This window comes from Scomber scombrus, chromosome 1, assembly GCF_963691925.1.
Source record: "Scomber scombrus chromosome 1, fScoSco1.1, whole genome shotgun sequence".
Lineage (NCBI taxonomy): Eukaryota > Metazoa > Chordata > Actinopteri > Scombriformes > Scombridae > Scomber > Scomber scombrus.
This window is the reverse complement of record NC_084970.1, coordinates 15,550,722-15,563,718: the sequence shown is the minus strand read 5'-3', so window position 1 is coordinate 15,563,718 and position 12,997 is coordinate 15,550,722. Positions and strand designations below refer to the sequence as shown.

The 12,997-nt window shown below is 38.2% G+C and overlaps 2 protein-coding genes across 2 annotated transcripts in view; one reads left to right on the top strand and one right to left on the bottom strand.

Annotated features, from left to right (window-relative positions):
• The window catches only part of smyd2a (SET and MYND domain containing 2a), a 146,318-nt gene that overhangs the window by 42,714 nt on the left and 90,607 nt on the right, over positions 1–12,997 (top strand). The window lies entirely within an intron of this gene.
• On the bottom strand, positions 3,427–12,724 carry kcnk2a (potassium channel, subfamily K, member 2a). Its single transcript, XM_062415982.1, is given in 8 exon segments — positions 3,427–3,765; positions 6,481–6,662; positions 6,715–6,901; positions 9,113–9,273; positions 10,087–10,204; positions 11,524–11,614; positions 12,363–12,475; positions 12,623–12,724. Coding segments are annotated over 7 exon segments (1,176 nt in total). The 5' UTR covers positions 12,461–12,475; positions 12,623–12,724.

Sequence of the window (12,997 nt, the reverse complement as noted above, 5' to 3'; positions counted from 1 at the left end):
ATAGCAAGGAGAGAAAGGCAAAGACAAACCGACCAGCCACCACACAGTGTAACGTCACTAATGTTTACATTCTGTGTTAGTATAGAATATTGCAGCCTTTGAGTTAGTGCAGAACTCAAAACACTATTAAGAAATAGTCTAAATCACCTATAAGCTATACCCTCTGGACCTTTCCTACATTTTTGTTAATTTGTTGAGAATATCCACTTCTAAAAGACGTACTACAATGTCAGATAAAAGAGCATAGTTCCAAAAATAGCAAATAATTCAAAATGGACTGGATACTTATAGCACATTTTCTTATTTCTGCACGTACAGAAATGTGCCTGCTGTTATCCGCCCATTTTTAGCACCATGATGAATCACCTGCTACTCTACAGACTTTTTAATTTAGTCATTAATCACTTAATTCATTCAACAGCTTTCTAAAAGTTCTCAATCCTAATCTACAAAGTACAAGTTCAGATCTAAATCATACGTTGTAAATATTCCTCACAGCTTGATCATCTGTGGCTTGCTGATAAAAGAATGACACTTTTGAAGATGTTGCCAAACTCCTTGTGTATGTCATCATTAATCTAAGGGTTTAACTCTTGCTATGGTTGTAGTGAACGCCACATAACAACAGAATCAGAGCCTTCTGACTGGATGGACTGGTTAGCTGTGAAAGATGTGGCATGTTGTTACGTTCAAATGCTGTTAATCAAAGTGCATTTTCAACGGCAGGTGTACAAGAGAACCCTCAATGTATGTGTTTATGTGTGTGTGTAACTTTGGGACTAGCTTTGCAGAGGGACATTATTACATAGACAAACACAAATGATTTGACTGATGCCCAGAACAAGTTTTCTGACACTTAAAAGCAATCGGGTCACACGTGTCCACAGACAATAAGGAAATTGGAGATACATTGTTCTCCATGATACCAAATGTATGAGAACTGACAAAGATAGTTAAAGATAAGATACCTTCTAATCGTAACGTTTACCAGAAATGTTTTCACAGATTTAGCACGACTCAGAAATGTGTTCACTGTGAAATATAGCAGTTTCAGGTCAGTGAGTAAACTAAAACATTTGCCAGAAAAGTAGAAGCAAATGATTTTTTTGTTTTCATTTCATATCCTCCTACCATGATACCATGATACACTGCAGACTCTGAAGCATGAAGCTGTAGCTCTGTCAGATGTTTAATCTTACTTTAGTTAATGAGTTTAATGTTAGTTAATATGTTTGTGAATCACATATTTGGCATCACTGTCCTTATTGAAACTTGGGTGAAAATATTGTCTCAACATTGAAGTCTGATGTGTGGACATTCATGCTGATGACCTACAAAGAGGCCTTAGAAGTTAAATAAACCCATATCTCAAATGTCATGAATAACAAAAATGTCCTATCTATTACAACTCCAGAAGTTGAGACCTTTGTCTCACATAAATTAACATTTTAATGGTTGTGACTGATTGGCTCAAAGAGGCACTACATCCTTCATGGAGAACTGCTACAGCTTCCCAGAAAAACATGAACATTTTCTGCTCCCAGCAACAAAAACAGCAACAGTCCCGCTTGATCCACTGAGTCATTCAAATAATATAACAGACACATAAAAGTATTGGCTGGCACAATATCCCTAGTGTGAACAACTGAATTAGTTTTGTTGAACTTGTTATACGCCAACATCACAGAGTTCAGTGAGTTATGACGTCAGTCACGTCAGTTGTTGACCTTGCAATTAGTTGTGCTCGGCTTTAGTTTGGCAAAATGAGAACTTTAAGGCACAGCAATGGTTTGGTAAATCTCCTCATAAAGACACATGTACATCCAGAATCAGAGAGACACTTTGAACAGTGGGCACCTTCTGCCTCTTCTCTACAGCTGAGAAAAGTCAGTGATAAATATGACATGAATGTATCATGATAAAAACGTTACAAAGAGATCTACAGTCAGAGTCAAGACTTACTAAGCTCTTTACAAAAGGACTGTACTACTGTCATGGTGGTCATTGGTGACACACTGATCAGAGTCTTGCAGTTACTGTTACTGGATCAGATGCAAACCAGTTTAAAAACAGATATATCTTACTGGGAAAACAAATCAAGAAGTAAATCAAAAGCATGTTTGAATAAAATAAGCCAGGTCTGAGTGCAGGGTTCAAAATTAACTTTTTTGACCACCAGTCAGATGGCTCGTAAATGTTCAAATTTAACCAGCCCATCAGTATATTATCAGTGTTTTTAACTGGTGAGTGAAACTAACTTGCCACTTGCATATTTTGCCAACATCTGGCTGGTGGCTGGTGATAACGTTGTGCCCTGTCTTAGTGCAGCTGTAAATATGAAACTGCTGTTTAAAATGAATCATGATGGCATATATATAAAAAAAGAATCATCTATTTAGCTAGTGTGTGTCTGTAAATTAGAACATTTACCTACATGTCTGCCAAAGCTTGGAGGAAAAACACACCAAAAGTAAAGAAATGCAATCATATAACAGCACTTCATTGCAGTATCATAGTGGCTTGTGGTAATAATATTCCACCGTAACAAACTTATTTCTTTGCGCTACTCTGTAAAACAGGTAAAATAAAAATAAGTAAAACTGTAAATATGTTTCAGCAGATGCAGCGGTTTGAATTATAATTATGAAATGTTTAAGAGTTTTAACTACACATGCTTTTAAGTTTTGCTTTTTGGTGCAGGACTGAACATTTTTCAGAACTACAAACATGTAATTTTTTTTTATGAGCGATTGTCCATCAGAAAAAAAAACCCTCAATCTCCTGCCATCTTCACAGCCTGAATGTCTTGAAAGTCTACAGTCATTTAGTAGAAATCCACACCTCTGTATTACAATCATTATGTTCTGTTACTTTCACATGTCTGATATCACCATGTACAGTACTGACAGCATGTTTCAGTACTGAGACTATCAGTGTTGTTCTGCATCCAAACAGAAACATTTTGGATTGTATAACTTTTGTATTAACAATTTATTTGGAGTGCTGCAAACACAGACAGGCACCTTTGGACGTCTTTCAGATTTTTCAATATTGGGTCATCTTTCTTTTCTCCTTTAGTGATACATGCTGAACCCAAGTCAACATCAATGGGAAGATTTACTTTATTCCAAGATCTTTCCATTCCCAAACGCTGAGTGAGGTTTTCTTGACAGTGCTCCTCCAGGCAATAACATCAAGTGTGATTTTTTCTTCTCAAAAATCCATTGAAGTGTTCTTGAACAGGACTTTAGCAGTGGAGATGTCCCTTGTGGAGTCACCAAGTACCACATTTTCATGATTACTTAATCTGTGAATAAAAACATCAAGCAAATAACAACTCTGCTCTCGACACTGATGCCACAAATAATGACTTGAAGCGTGTTGGTGATATCGGAAAGATGTTGAAAAGTGTTGGCCATCATCTTTCTACTTGAAGTGCTCTATAATTGAGATATCTCCTCTCTCTGGGTCAAACCCATTCACGTACAAACCACCGTTTCTTGCGAGTGGTGTCGTCAGGCCCTGCAGCCCAGCCTCCTTCTCGTTCCTCTCTCGCTCATCGTTGTAATTGACCGACATACTTCTCCGGGGCAGCGTGAGCTCAGAGGCCGGGCTGAATCCCAGCTCCGAGGACAGTTTACGTTTAATCGATGCAGCACGTTGGAATTTATCGTAGATCTCAACACTAACACGTCTGCGTGTTTCTTTGAACTCTGCTGAGACGTTAGCTGTCCACTCTGCAGCGTGAGCACGGATCTCTCCAACCTGCAAGGACAGAAAGAGAGAGAAGTGAAGTGAGAAGGCAGAGCGGAGGATGACTGCAGAGATCAATAACATCCAAAACTCGACTGATCAGCTGACAAACAGCAAACTACATGATGTAAGAAATGAACAAAATCACATAATGCTGACTAGGACATTCGCTCTTGCTCATTCTTTGTCCTCTGGGGTTAATTTACTACCACATAGCTTTTAAATGAACTGGCTAAAACTACAGCACGGCCCTTTAATGAACTTTCATGAATAAACATTTTCATTAGAAAACACATGAGAATAAAAGTGATGGAGAAGGACACTGTCACTGACCAGGAAGTCAACTCAATTACATAAAAATAATGTATCTGTAACTAAACAGGCCTGCACAGCGTTTTCATCAACTGTGGAAAATGTGACGTCACAGATGTCACGAAATTAAAAGAAAAAGGGAAAAAAAGGTAATATGTATATTGCTGGTGGAACAGAGTGTGATTATGTTGTTGAGAGTGGGCTCTTGGATTTTTATTATTCATTTTTTAATAGTTGAAATTAAGTTATTTTTCTCTGAATACTAACCTAATGATGTGCTGAACCTAGTTTTGAGATGATTTATTATGAAAAATCAGTTGAGTGAATTTAAATGAATTAAACAAATAAATGTATGTCTGCAGGAAAGCTCAAAATCTGATATGAATAAGGTTTCACTCTGTTCACATGCACATAGATATAAAAACAAATCCACTGTGACTTGAGGCAGTGAAATGTTTTAAAGAAAATTAAACAAACATTGCTTTAGTACTTGCCTGTATTGGACAGTAAGCCCAGAAGCTTTTTCATCACTAAATTATTTGCATATTCTTCATGACAGAAAATTTCAAACACATGTATCCATTAAAGTTAAACCACCTCAATGGGAGCAAACTGTATTTCCTAAATCGTTCTGTTTTGTACTAATGTTACAAACACATCATCAGTATGTGATGGCACGAGAGGCTCTTCACTAACAATGTATGAATACAGCCAGATGTTCTTTCAGCTTTCATTCATGAATTCCATAGTGTAATTAAAGGATAGCTTCACTATTTTTAAATAGTCTGTCTTAAAACAATCAGTCATGTTCATTTGGGCATCTGACTGTTGTGCAAAGACAGACGTGAAAATTGTGAACCCGTCCTTTAAGTCCACTTCCTCCCCAAAATCCACATCAAATCAGTGTTTTCTGAAGTTGTCTCGAATTGACTCGAAGTGTGAAATCTGCATAAAATCATCAGATACTGATAAACAAGCAAAAGTGGTGATTAGTTGATGGAGAACCACACACTTTATCTGAAACCTTTGTTTAACTGACACTTACATGCCCTAACATCTCATCAGAAGGGGATTGGAGCAGCTTTAGAGCCATTCATGTATCACTTTAGAGCAAAAAACCAACCTGTGCACACCACTGACTTAAACGCACCTCGAACAACGACCCTACTTCTGACTATATCACAGAGCTTGATGGTAAGAGCATACACACTTCACAGGTCAGTAAGATATGTGGGATCACAGCAGGACTTCAGCATGAGAAGCCATGGGGAGCATTAGTGAACACACACGCACGCACGCACGCACGCACGCACGCACGCACGCACGCACGCACGCACGCACACACACACACACACACACACACACACCACTCAACAGCTGCAGTTGCAAACAGCATCATTCAACTAATTATGTTTAACTAATGGACACACCATGTCATGTCATCATGTTCTCGCCAAAGATTCACTTTTTTTTTTTTAGATAAAAGATGGTTCAGAAATGAAAACGTGATAATAAAATGTGCGACCAAATCTTCATTCACACGAACCTACCATTCAAACTCTAGAGAATTAAATACCAGTTGACTCTAATCACAACATCATTTTAATGAGGCAGTCCTGTGAAAACTTTTAACAATTCTTTATCAGGATATTAGGCAGTTTCTTAACACTCATTCATGAGCACTACACAATTCTTTCAAAAAAGTAAAGATACACAGAAGCTACTTTCAGGAAATGTTTGAAAAAATCTAATAAGCTTAAATATATTTTGACACACAAAACTACACACTGAAAACAAAGTATATTCTGTCTGGTAAAGAATTGTCAAGAGTCTAATTTTTTAAGTATTTTTTTTAAATATAATGAGTGGGTACTTAACAACTAAACCAACTCAAGATTTATTGCACCATCCTCTCTGTAAAAGGTCCTAAAATATACTGTTAATTACCTACAAATTCCAGCAAATCAGTATAAAATGAAGGTATCTGTAAAATACTGATAAGTACTGATATTCATTTGGAAAGAGCTGCATTCACTTGCATAACCTATGTTATATTTAGAGCTCAGACTACATTTTCTTACATCACACATCATCCAAACATACTCTTTTTCTGGAGATGATCACGATAATGGACTAAGACTGTGTTTATTTGTTTGGATTGCAGACAGTCAATTGGATTAGAAAACAGTCGTATCATTGCAATGACATTAAGCAGAGGGCAAAAGTTGAGGCAGGGACAGTTGAGGGACTCTGTAACTAAGTGGCATACATAACTTGTACGTCACTGTACTGAAAGAAAGAGAGAACAAGATACAGAAGGTGGAAATAATGAACAGGTTTGCACAGAGAAAAAGAAGAAAAGACAGAAAAAAGAAAATGCCACTGGATGAAGTAGAAAAAAGATAGCCAACACACCTCTTCTTTGGTCTTCTTGGAGATAACTCTCAGCCAGTCTCCTATCATGCTGAGAATGGCAGCAAAGTACGCCAAACCCACCAGAATCCAGAACCATACAACTGGTTTATAGTAGTCCAAGTACTCTATTTCCGAACCACCTAGACACAGAGACAGAGAGAAATAGTGAGCCTTTCAAACACCTGATGAGTTATTTTTTCAGTGTTGACGTTCAATCACTAGCTGTGTGTGTACCTGCTACAAAGTCCCCAAATCCTATGGTGGTCAGGGTAATGACCACAAAGTAAAGAGACTCCAGCGCAGACCAACCCTCAATGTGTTTAAAGATGGCTGCTGGGAGCGCCACAAACAGCAAGCAGCCAAACAACACAAACAGCAGGGTGGATATGACCCGAATTTTTGTCTGACTGATGTCCCAGTGCTGCAAGGGAGACACAGAGGATGAGAAAATGAGCAATGTGATGATGACCATCTGACTTGTTTGGTATGTTTGTGGTCACAGAAGTACAAAATACATGAAGCTTTGTCATCCCCTCAGTGTTCACAGTTTATTGGACCCGTGTGGTATAATTGCTGCGTCAAGCTGGTCTGTAAATCATGAATTATTTATTGACCTCTGAAAAAGGGTGCTTGAAAGACAGAAATCCAGATCCAGTACAGATATTTTTTAATAAAATAAGTAGCTCAACAGGGAGAAACTGTCCAAGGAAACACAAAGAGGTGCTAAAAAGATTGTAAATGTGGCAGATGTCCACTTGATATGACTAACCTCTTTCACTGTTCATATAAAAATGAAAACCTATCCTATATCCATTATAAGACAGTAAAGGCCATCCAGCAAACTGAGGAAAAATAAGCTCATGTTGCTGATTTTGATGATTTAGAGTTGTTGACAGCTCTGTAAGACTGTACCTAGGCACAGTGGTGTATTGAGCTAAATGTTAACATTTGCTAATTAGCACTAAACATAAAGCACAGCTGAGGCAGATGGTAATGTTATTAATTTTGAAGGTAAACCAAAGTATTGGAAAAAGTGATTTTTTTTTTTAACCTGATGACGGTGCTAGATGAAAAGTGAAGGGATCATCTAAGTGCAATTCATCCTGAGGGCAACATGAATGTATGCACCAAATATTTCACTCAAAACAAACAAATGTCAACCTAATGTTGGCACTAGAGGAAAAGTTAGAAGATCACCAAAATCATTCAAGTATGTCCATTAGGGAACATAAATGTCTGTATATGATTTCATGGCAACTCATCCAATAGATGTTGATATATTTCAGTCTGGACCAAAGCAGTAGCACCAACAGCCCGATCTATACATCCACCCATCTATTATGGTAGTGTGCCTTAAGATACTACGTGTCAAGCCCACAAGCCCATCAGCATCATCCAGTAGTATCATATGAAAAGCATTTCCAATCAACAGTAAAAGTTCTTAATTTCAGTTTTTGTACTTAGCAATATTCTACCATACCAGTGAATAATCATATATAACTTAACAAATTACAGATAACAGCTTTAGGGGAGAACAATTACAGACTAGCACATGCACACAGAGTTCAGTGTGAGCAGTAATTGTATTAACCTATAAATTGGTCCTTTGGGTGCTGTAGAAAACAAAAGACATTCACAGTATCCACTGATGATAATGCAGCAGTGTCACACAATCTGGGCACAGAGCAATAAGGCTTCCACAAACACACACGCTTACACAATGAACTTTTGTCCTCCGTCCTCAGCCTTAATCATAATGTATTACAGAGTCCCTCGGGTGCCCTCAGAGCTGCAGAGGGAGCGAATCATTCTGAATTACACGTTCTCAACTCATTTCATTCAAGACTGCAAAGCAAATTATTCACAACTGTAATTTCAACTTTTAAAACTTAAACACAAATTGTGTGAGCTTTGTTTCTCTTATTTTGGGATGTATATAACATGTTAATGCTGATGTCAGATGGACAGCATGTCCACAGCAGCATGTGACAAATAAATTAACAATAATTACAAGAGGAACTGCTTTTTGCAATTTCATTTGTGTGAACAAGAATATGAGATTTTACTTATTCAGTTTGAGCTCTGGAGTCTGAAAGAGTATCTGAACTTTAGTCTTTAATTTAGCTTTTAAACAAAACTATCAATCATTAGCAGTTTGAAGGTTCAATCAATACCTGCTGCACTGAAATCTATTCAAACTGTTTTACAACTGCAGAATTATTCATCCAAATGTAAATGAAGGCCAAAGGTTTTCTTCACACTGCATATAAAGTCTGCAGGCACATGAACACAAACACCATTTATAACACACAGACTGTATTTGCACAAAAAGCTTCTACTGTTAACTATCTCAGTATCTCATTCTTCCCTGTTCAGTGATCTTGCTACTGAAAACGTGCACCTACAATTTAACCTACATAGAAAATATGTTGTGCAAAAGCATCTAGACTAAAGTCAGGTGTAGGTCTGTAAATATGAGCTAAAAAAGCTGCAGTCACTGATAATATTGTCATAAGTGCTTTGATGTCAATTATTTAAGACTACCTACCTACCTACTTTCTGCCTGCAGACTTAAAACTTGTGTGAACCCTCCTGTGTTTGTTTGAGAAATTGTTTGTTACTCTAGACTCACCACAAACATCTTCTCCACTCTGGCGATGCCCTTGCCGAATATGGTGCCGAGCTGATCCCCCACACCCGCCAAAAGAAAGCCGAACAGAGGTATCCCCAGCAACGCATAGACGATGCAGAATATTCTTCCGCCCTCTGTGTGGGGAGAGATGTTCCCAAAACCTGCAGAGACGACAGACAGAGAGATAAGGAAATATATCACCTGAGATCAGAATCATGGCGACTAGTCAAATGTTTTCTATCCATCACCTAATGTTTGGTCTAATGGTGTTTGTTTCACAGTGAATACATCACACATTGGACACATTATCTAGGAAGTTTCTGACTTGAATTTCACAAAATTTAAAGGACTTGTTTAAGTGCATCGCCTTATTCTGTCTTTTTTGCACTGATTTTCCTCAGATTTTACTGTCTGTTTTACATAAAAAGTAAAGGGGAGTTACTTTAACCAGTAACATTTTGGTGAAGCAGAAATATTTCAGCTTCAGAGTGCTTCTACAAGTACGAATGAGTGAGGGAAAGTCTAACCCTGCAGTAAGTGCACTAGGTTTTTGCTGTAAATAATACTTCTCTATTATCTTATTTCTAATGGAAACAATTATGACTGCAAACAGACAGGGTGAAAAAGACAGAGATAAGTATAAGAATTAGTGGAGCAATAGAATAAAGAGGCAATAATAGAAGAATAGTCTGAGAGAGTGAAAGAATGAAGTCGTGCAAAGAGACATGACACACTGCAGCACTGTGTGCTAGTTTGATTATGGAAGCAAGTATAGAATCAATGACAAAAGAAAGACAGTCCACTTCCTACAGCTATTACATAACCGACTATAACAGAGTTATTCATAGGGAGTGTGCGCACAAATGCATATAAAGCATTACCCACCAGCGTGTGTGCATGCGTGTGTGTGTGTGTGTGTGTGTGTGTGTGTGTGTGTGTGTGTGTGTGTGTGTGTGTGTGTGTGTGTTTTCTACCAATTGTTGTGATGACAGTCCCAGCAAAGAAGAAAGCAGAGCTCAGATCCCACAGGCTGCTGTGGTTGGTCAGGGTTCCTGCAGGGTTTACTCCTGAACGGATAGCAGACACAACTTGCTGGAGAGGGACAAAGAGAGGTTTGTGTAAGCTCAACTGTGTGTTGAGCTTACTTGTTTAAAGGATCCTTTCAAATTTAATTATAATAATTAGAAAAACAACAATATGGCCTACACACATATTTTGCCATCTTTTTTTCTACCTTTCTTTCTGTAACTAATGGGTTATATTTTTAAAACGTTCAGTGGTGTCGTGGTATAGGAAGGGATTTGTATGTTTGTCTGTATGCTTTCCTCTCTAGTGGGTTAAAGATGGTTCAAATTAAAGAGTCAACTAAAGTTTTAGGTGACTGTGAATGAGGTGAAAATAAAAAATTTGAAATGTGGTGTAATCAAAGAGAATGCATTAAGAAATTTAGTACAGGTAAATATAAGAGCCTTCTGGTTTTTGAAGAACTGGGAACTAGACTAACAACAAAAGCTTCACATTTTTTCACACAACATTTTTTCCCCAGTGCACAGAATTGAAGCTGCAGGCGCTGTCCATGGTGCTGAAACCACTACAGCTGTCGTCAATCTAAGAGGCTGGAAAAATTAAGGTGCTAAAAAACTGCAGTTCCTCAAATGGCCACTTGAGACTGGCTCCAAAAGGGGGTTTTACAGTAGAAAAACACATTTACAGCCTGGTAAAAAAAAAATTTTGGTCTTCATAGCTAATTTCCCCATTCAGGTGGGTGCCATCACAGGCAAGCAACTACCATGGCAACAACATTGGTTAGATAACGTAACCATGATGTAACCCCATATTCACTTAGATATAAAGGCTTAGGTGTAGCTGTAGCTGTCGCTAATTCAATGTGTTTTCAGTCCATAAAAGTTAATTATAACATTTTGGTGACCTAAAAAAAATGTTGTTCAACATTTGGTTGTACTAGAAGACCCTCTAAGGAGTAGGATGTTCAGTTTTTCTAGTTGTACATTTCTTATTTTAAGCCAGTTTTCCACTAGCAAAAATTAGCATTAGCATTAGCATCACTACAGTTAACTATGGACTGCAAATGCATAGTGCTAACTGTGCTAGGATAGCAGCTAGCAATTAGTGTTATGGTCAGCTCAACCCTCTAGTCCAAATACAGTCATTTATGGCTCCAAAAACCCAAGATGGCGATGGTCAAAATGCATAATCAAGGCTTCATAACCGGAGTCCAACAACCAGTGGGTGTTGTCAAGGTGGTTACATTCTTCTTCTTTTTTTTTTTTTCTTTTTTTTTTTTTTTTTTTTTTACAGTTTATGGTGTAAGAGAGGCTCACATGTCATTATACTTTTCTTCTTTTTAAAAAAAATCATTCCTCCTCTGGTTAAGTTGACATCTTTCTCACCTTAACCATTTCCTCCAATTGGCTTTGGTTGACACAGGAGTGTCTGGCCAGAAACTCCAGCTTCTGGGACAGGATGGCCAAACGCTGGGCACTAGGAGAGAGAGAAAGTGAGAGAGGCTCAGAATTATTTATGATACAAAAGTCGAGTAGAGTGCACCACAGAGCATAAATTTGTATAAAGATTTAAGAATAACTTGCTCAGTTATCCAGTGCTGTAGTTGTCTAATAGAGCTTGAAATAGAGGTTTTCCTCCCTGGTAGGAAATATAATTATCTCTTATGTCTTATTTTAATTAACTGAGGGAAATTTAGTCACATCCACATGCTTTAAAACTGACATAGAAACTCTATGACTGTGTTGTGAAGACAGACAGTCAGTAACAGGTGTATGATCATGAATGTAAAGAAAACTGGATACAAACTGTCAAAGTTGCTCAGTCGTTCATAAAGTCAAAAAATCCATTATTATAAATAAATACCCAGATTAAAACACATTGGGCATGCTCTACAAGCCATGCGTCCATGGAGCATGCTCAGTAGAGACCTCTGCCAGCCAAGGCCGCTAACTTCCCGTTTAGCCCTCCAGCTAACTTCAAGACTTTTGAAATGTGATTGGACCAAACTGATCAAATTCTCATAGTGAAATAAGGCATTTAATCAGGGTTGTGATGCTCAAAAAATGCATCTGTTGATTTACAGAAGTGTCTTTCACAATGTAAGTCTATGGGAAAAGTGTTTGGGGTCCAATAGCATCACGTGACATTATTATGCTCTTTGATTGCCATGTCCAATTGGCGTTGTCAGTGCGGCAGACAGAAAGATAAACACATGATTGCATACCTCTCGTGAGGCTGTTCCAGGGATCTGAAGACGGCTGCTCCCATCACCAGGTACAGAACCACCAAAAGAAAGATGGCTGTCACCGTCTTCCATTTCATCACTGTGGCCACCACCTGCAACACCTCAACAGATCAGTCAACCCACATACATACAGGAGGTGTCCTGAAATGACCTATTATAATGCTAAAAGGCCATGTGAGGAGTGAAAAAAGAGAAAAGAATCACTTTGAAAATCTGGGCTTCTTTCTATTTTCTCTCACCTCACTCTCCTCCCGGGGAGTCAGTGTGATTGGCTTTGTGGAGAAGGAGAGGCGGGGCTTGGTGTTGTGAGTGGCAGATTTAGGGTCCAATAAGTCTGGAGCTGCCACTGTCAAAGGAAATGAAAAAAAGAGGGAATGATTTTTTTTCTCACACTTCTTTCCCCACCAGGTCTCTGCTCTCTTGTTCCGGTCAGACACATTTTGCTGTTAATTTTAGAAGTCCTTATAAATAAATCACCAACAAGGCCTTTAAATCCTGACGCTGGCAAAAGCATGCATGTTCTAACATTTAATGCTCTGCCTTTTTTCTTTTTATGCTGCAACACTTGTTTGTGAATGTGCTTTTATTTCCTCATTGGGAATAAAAGGGAAGAG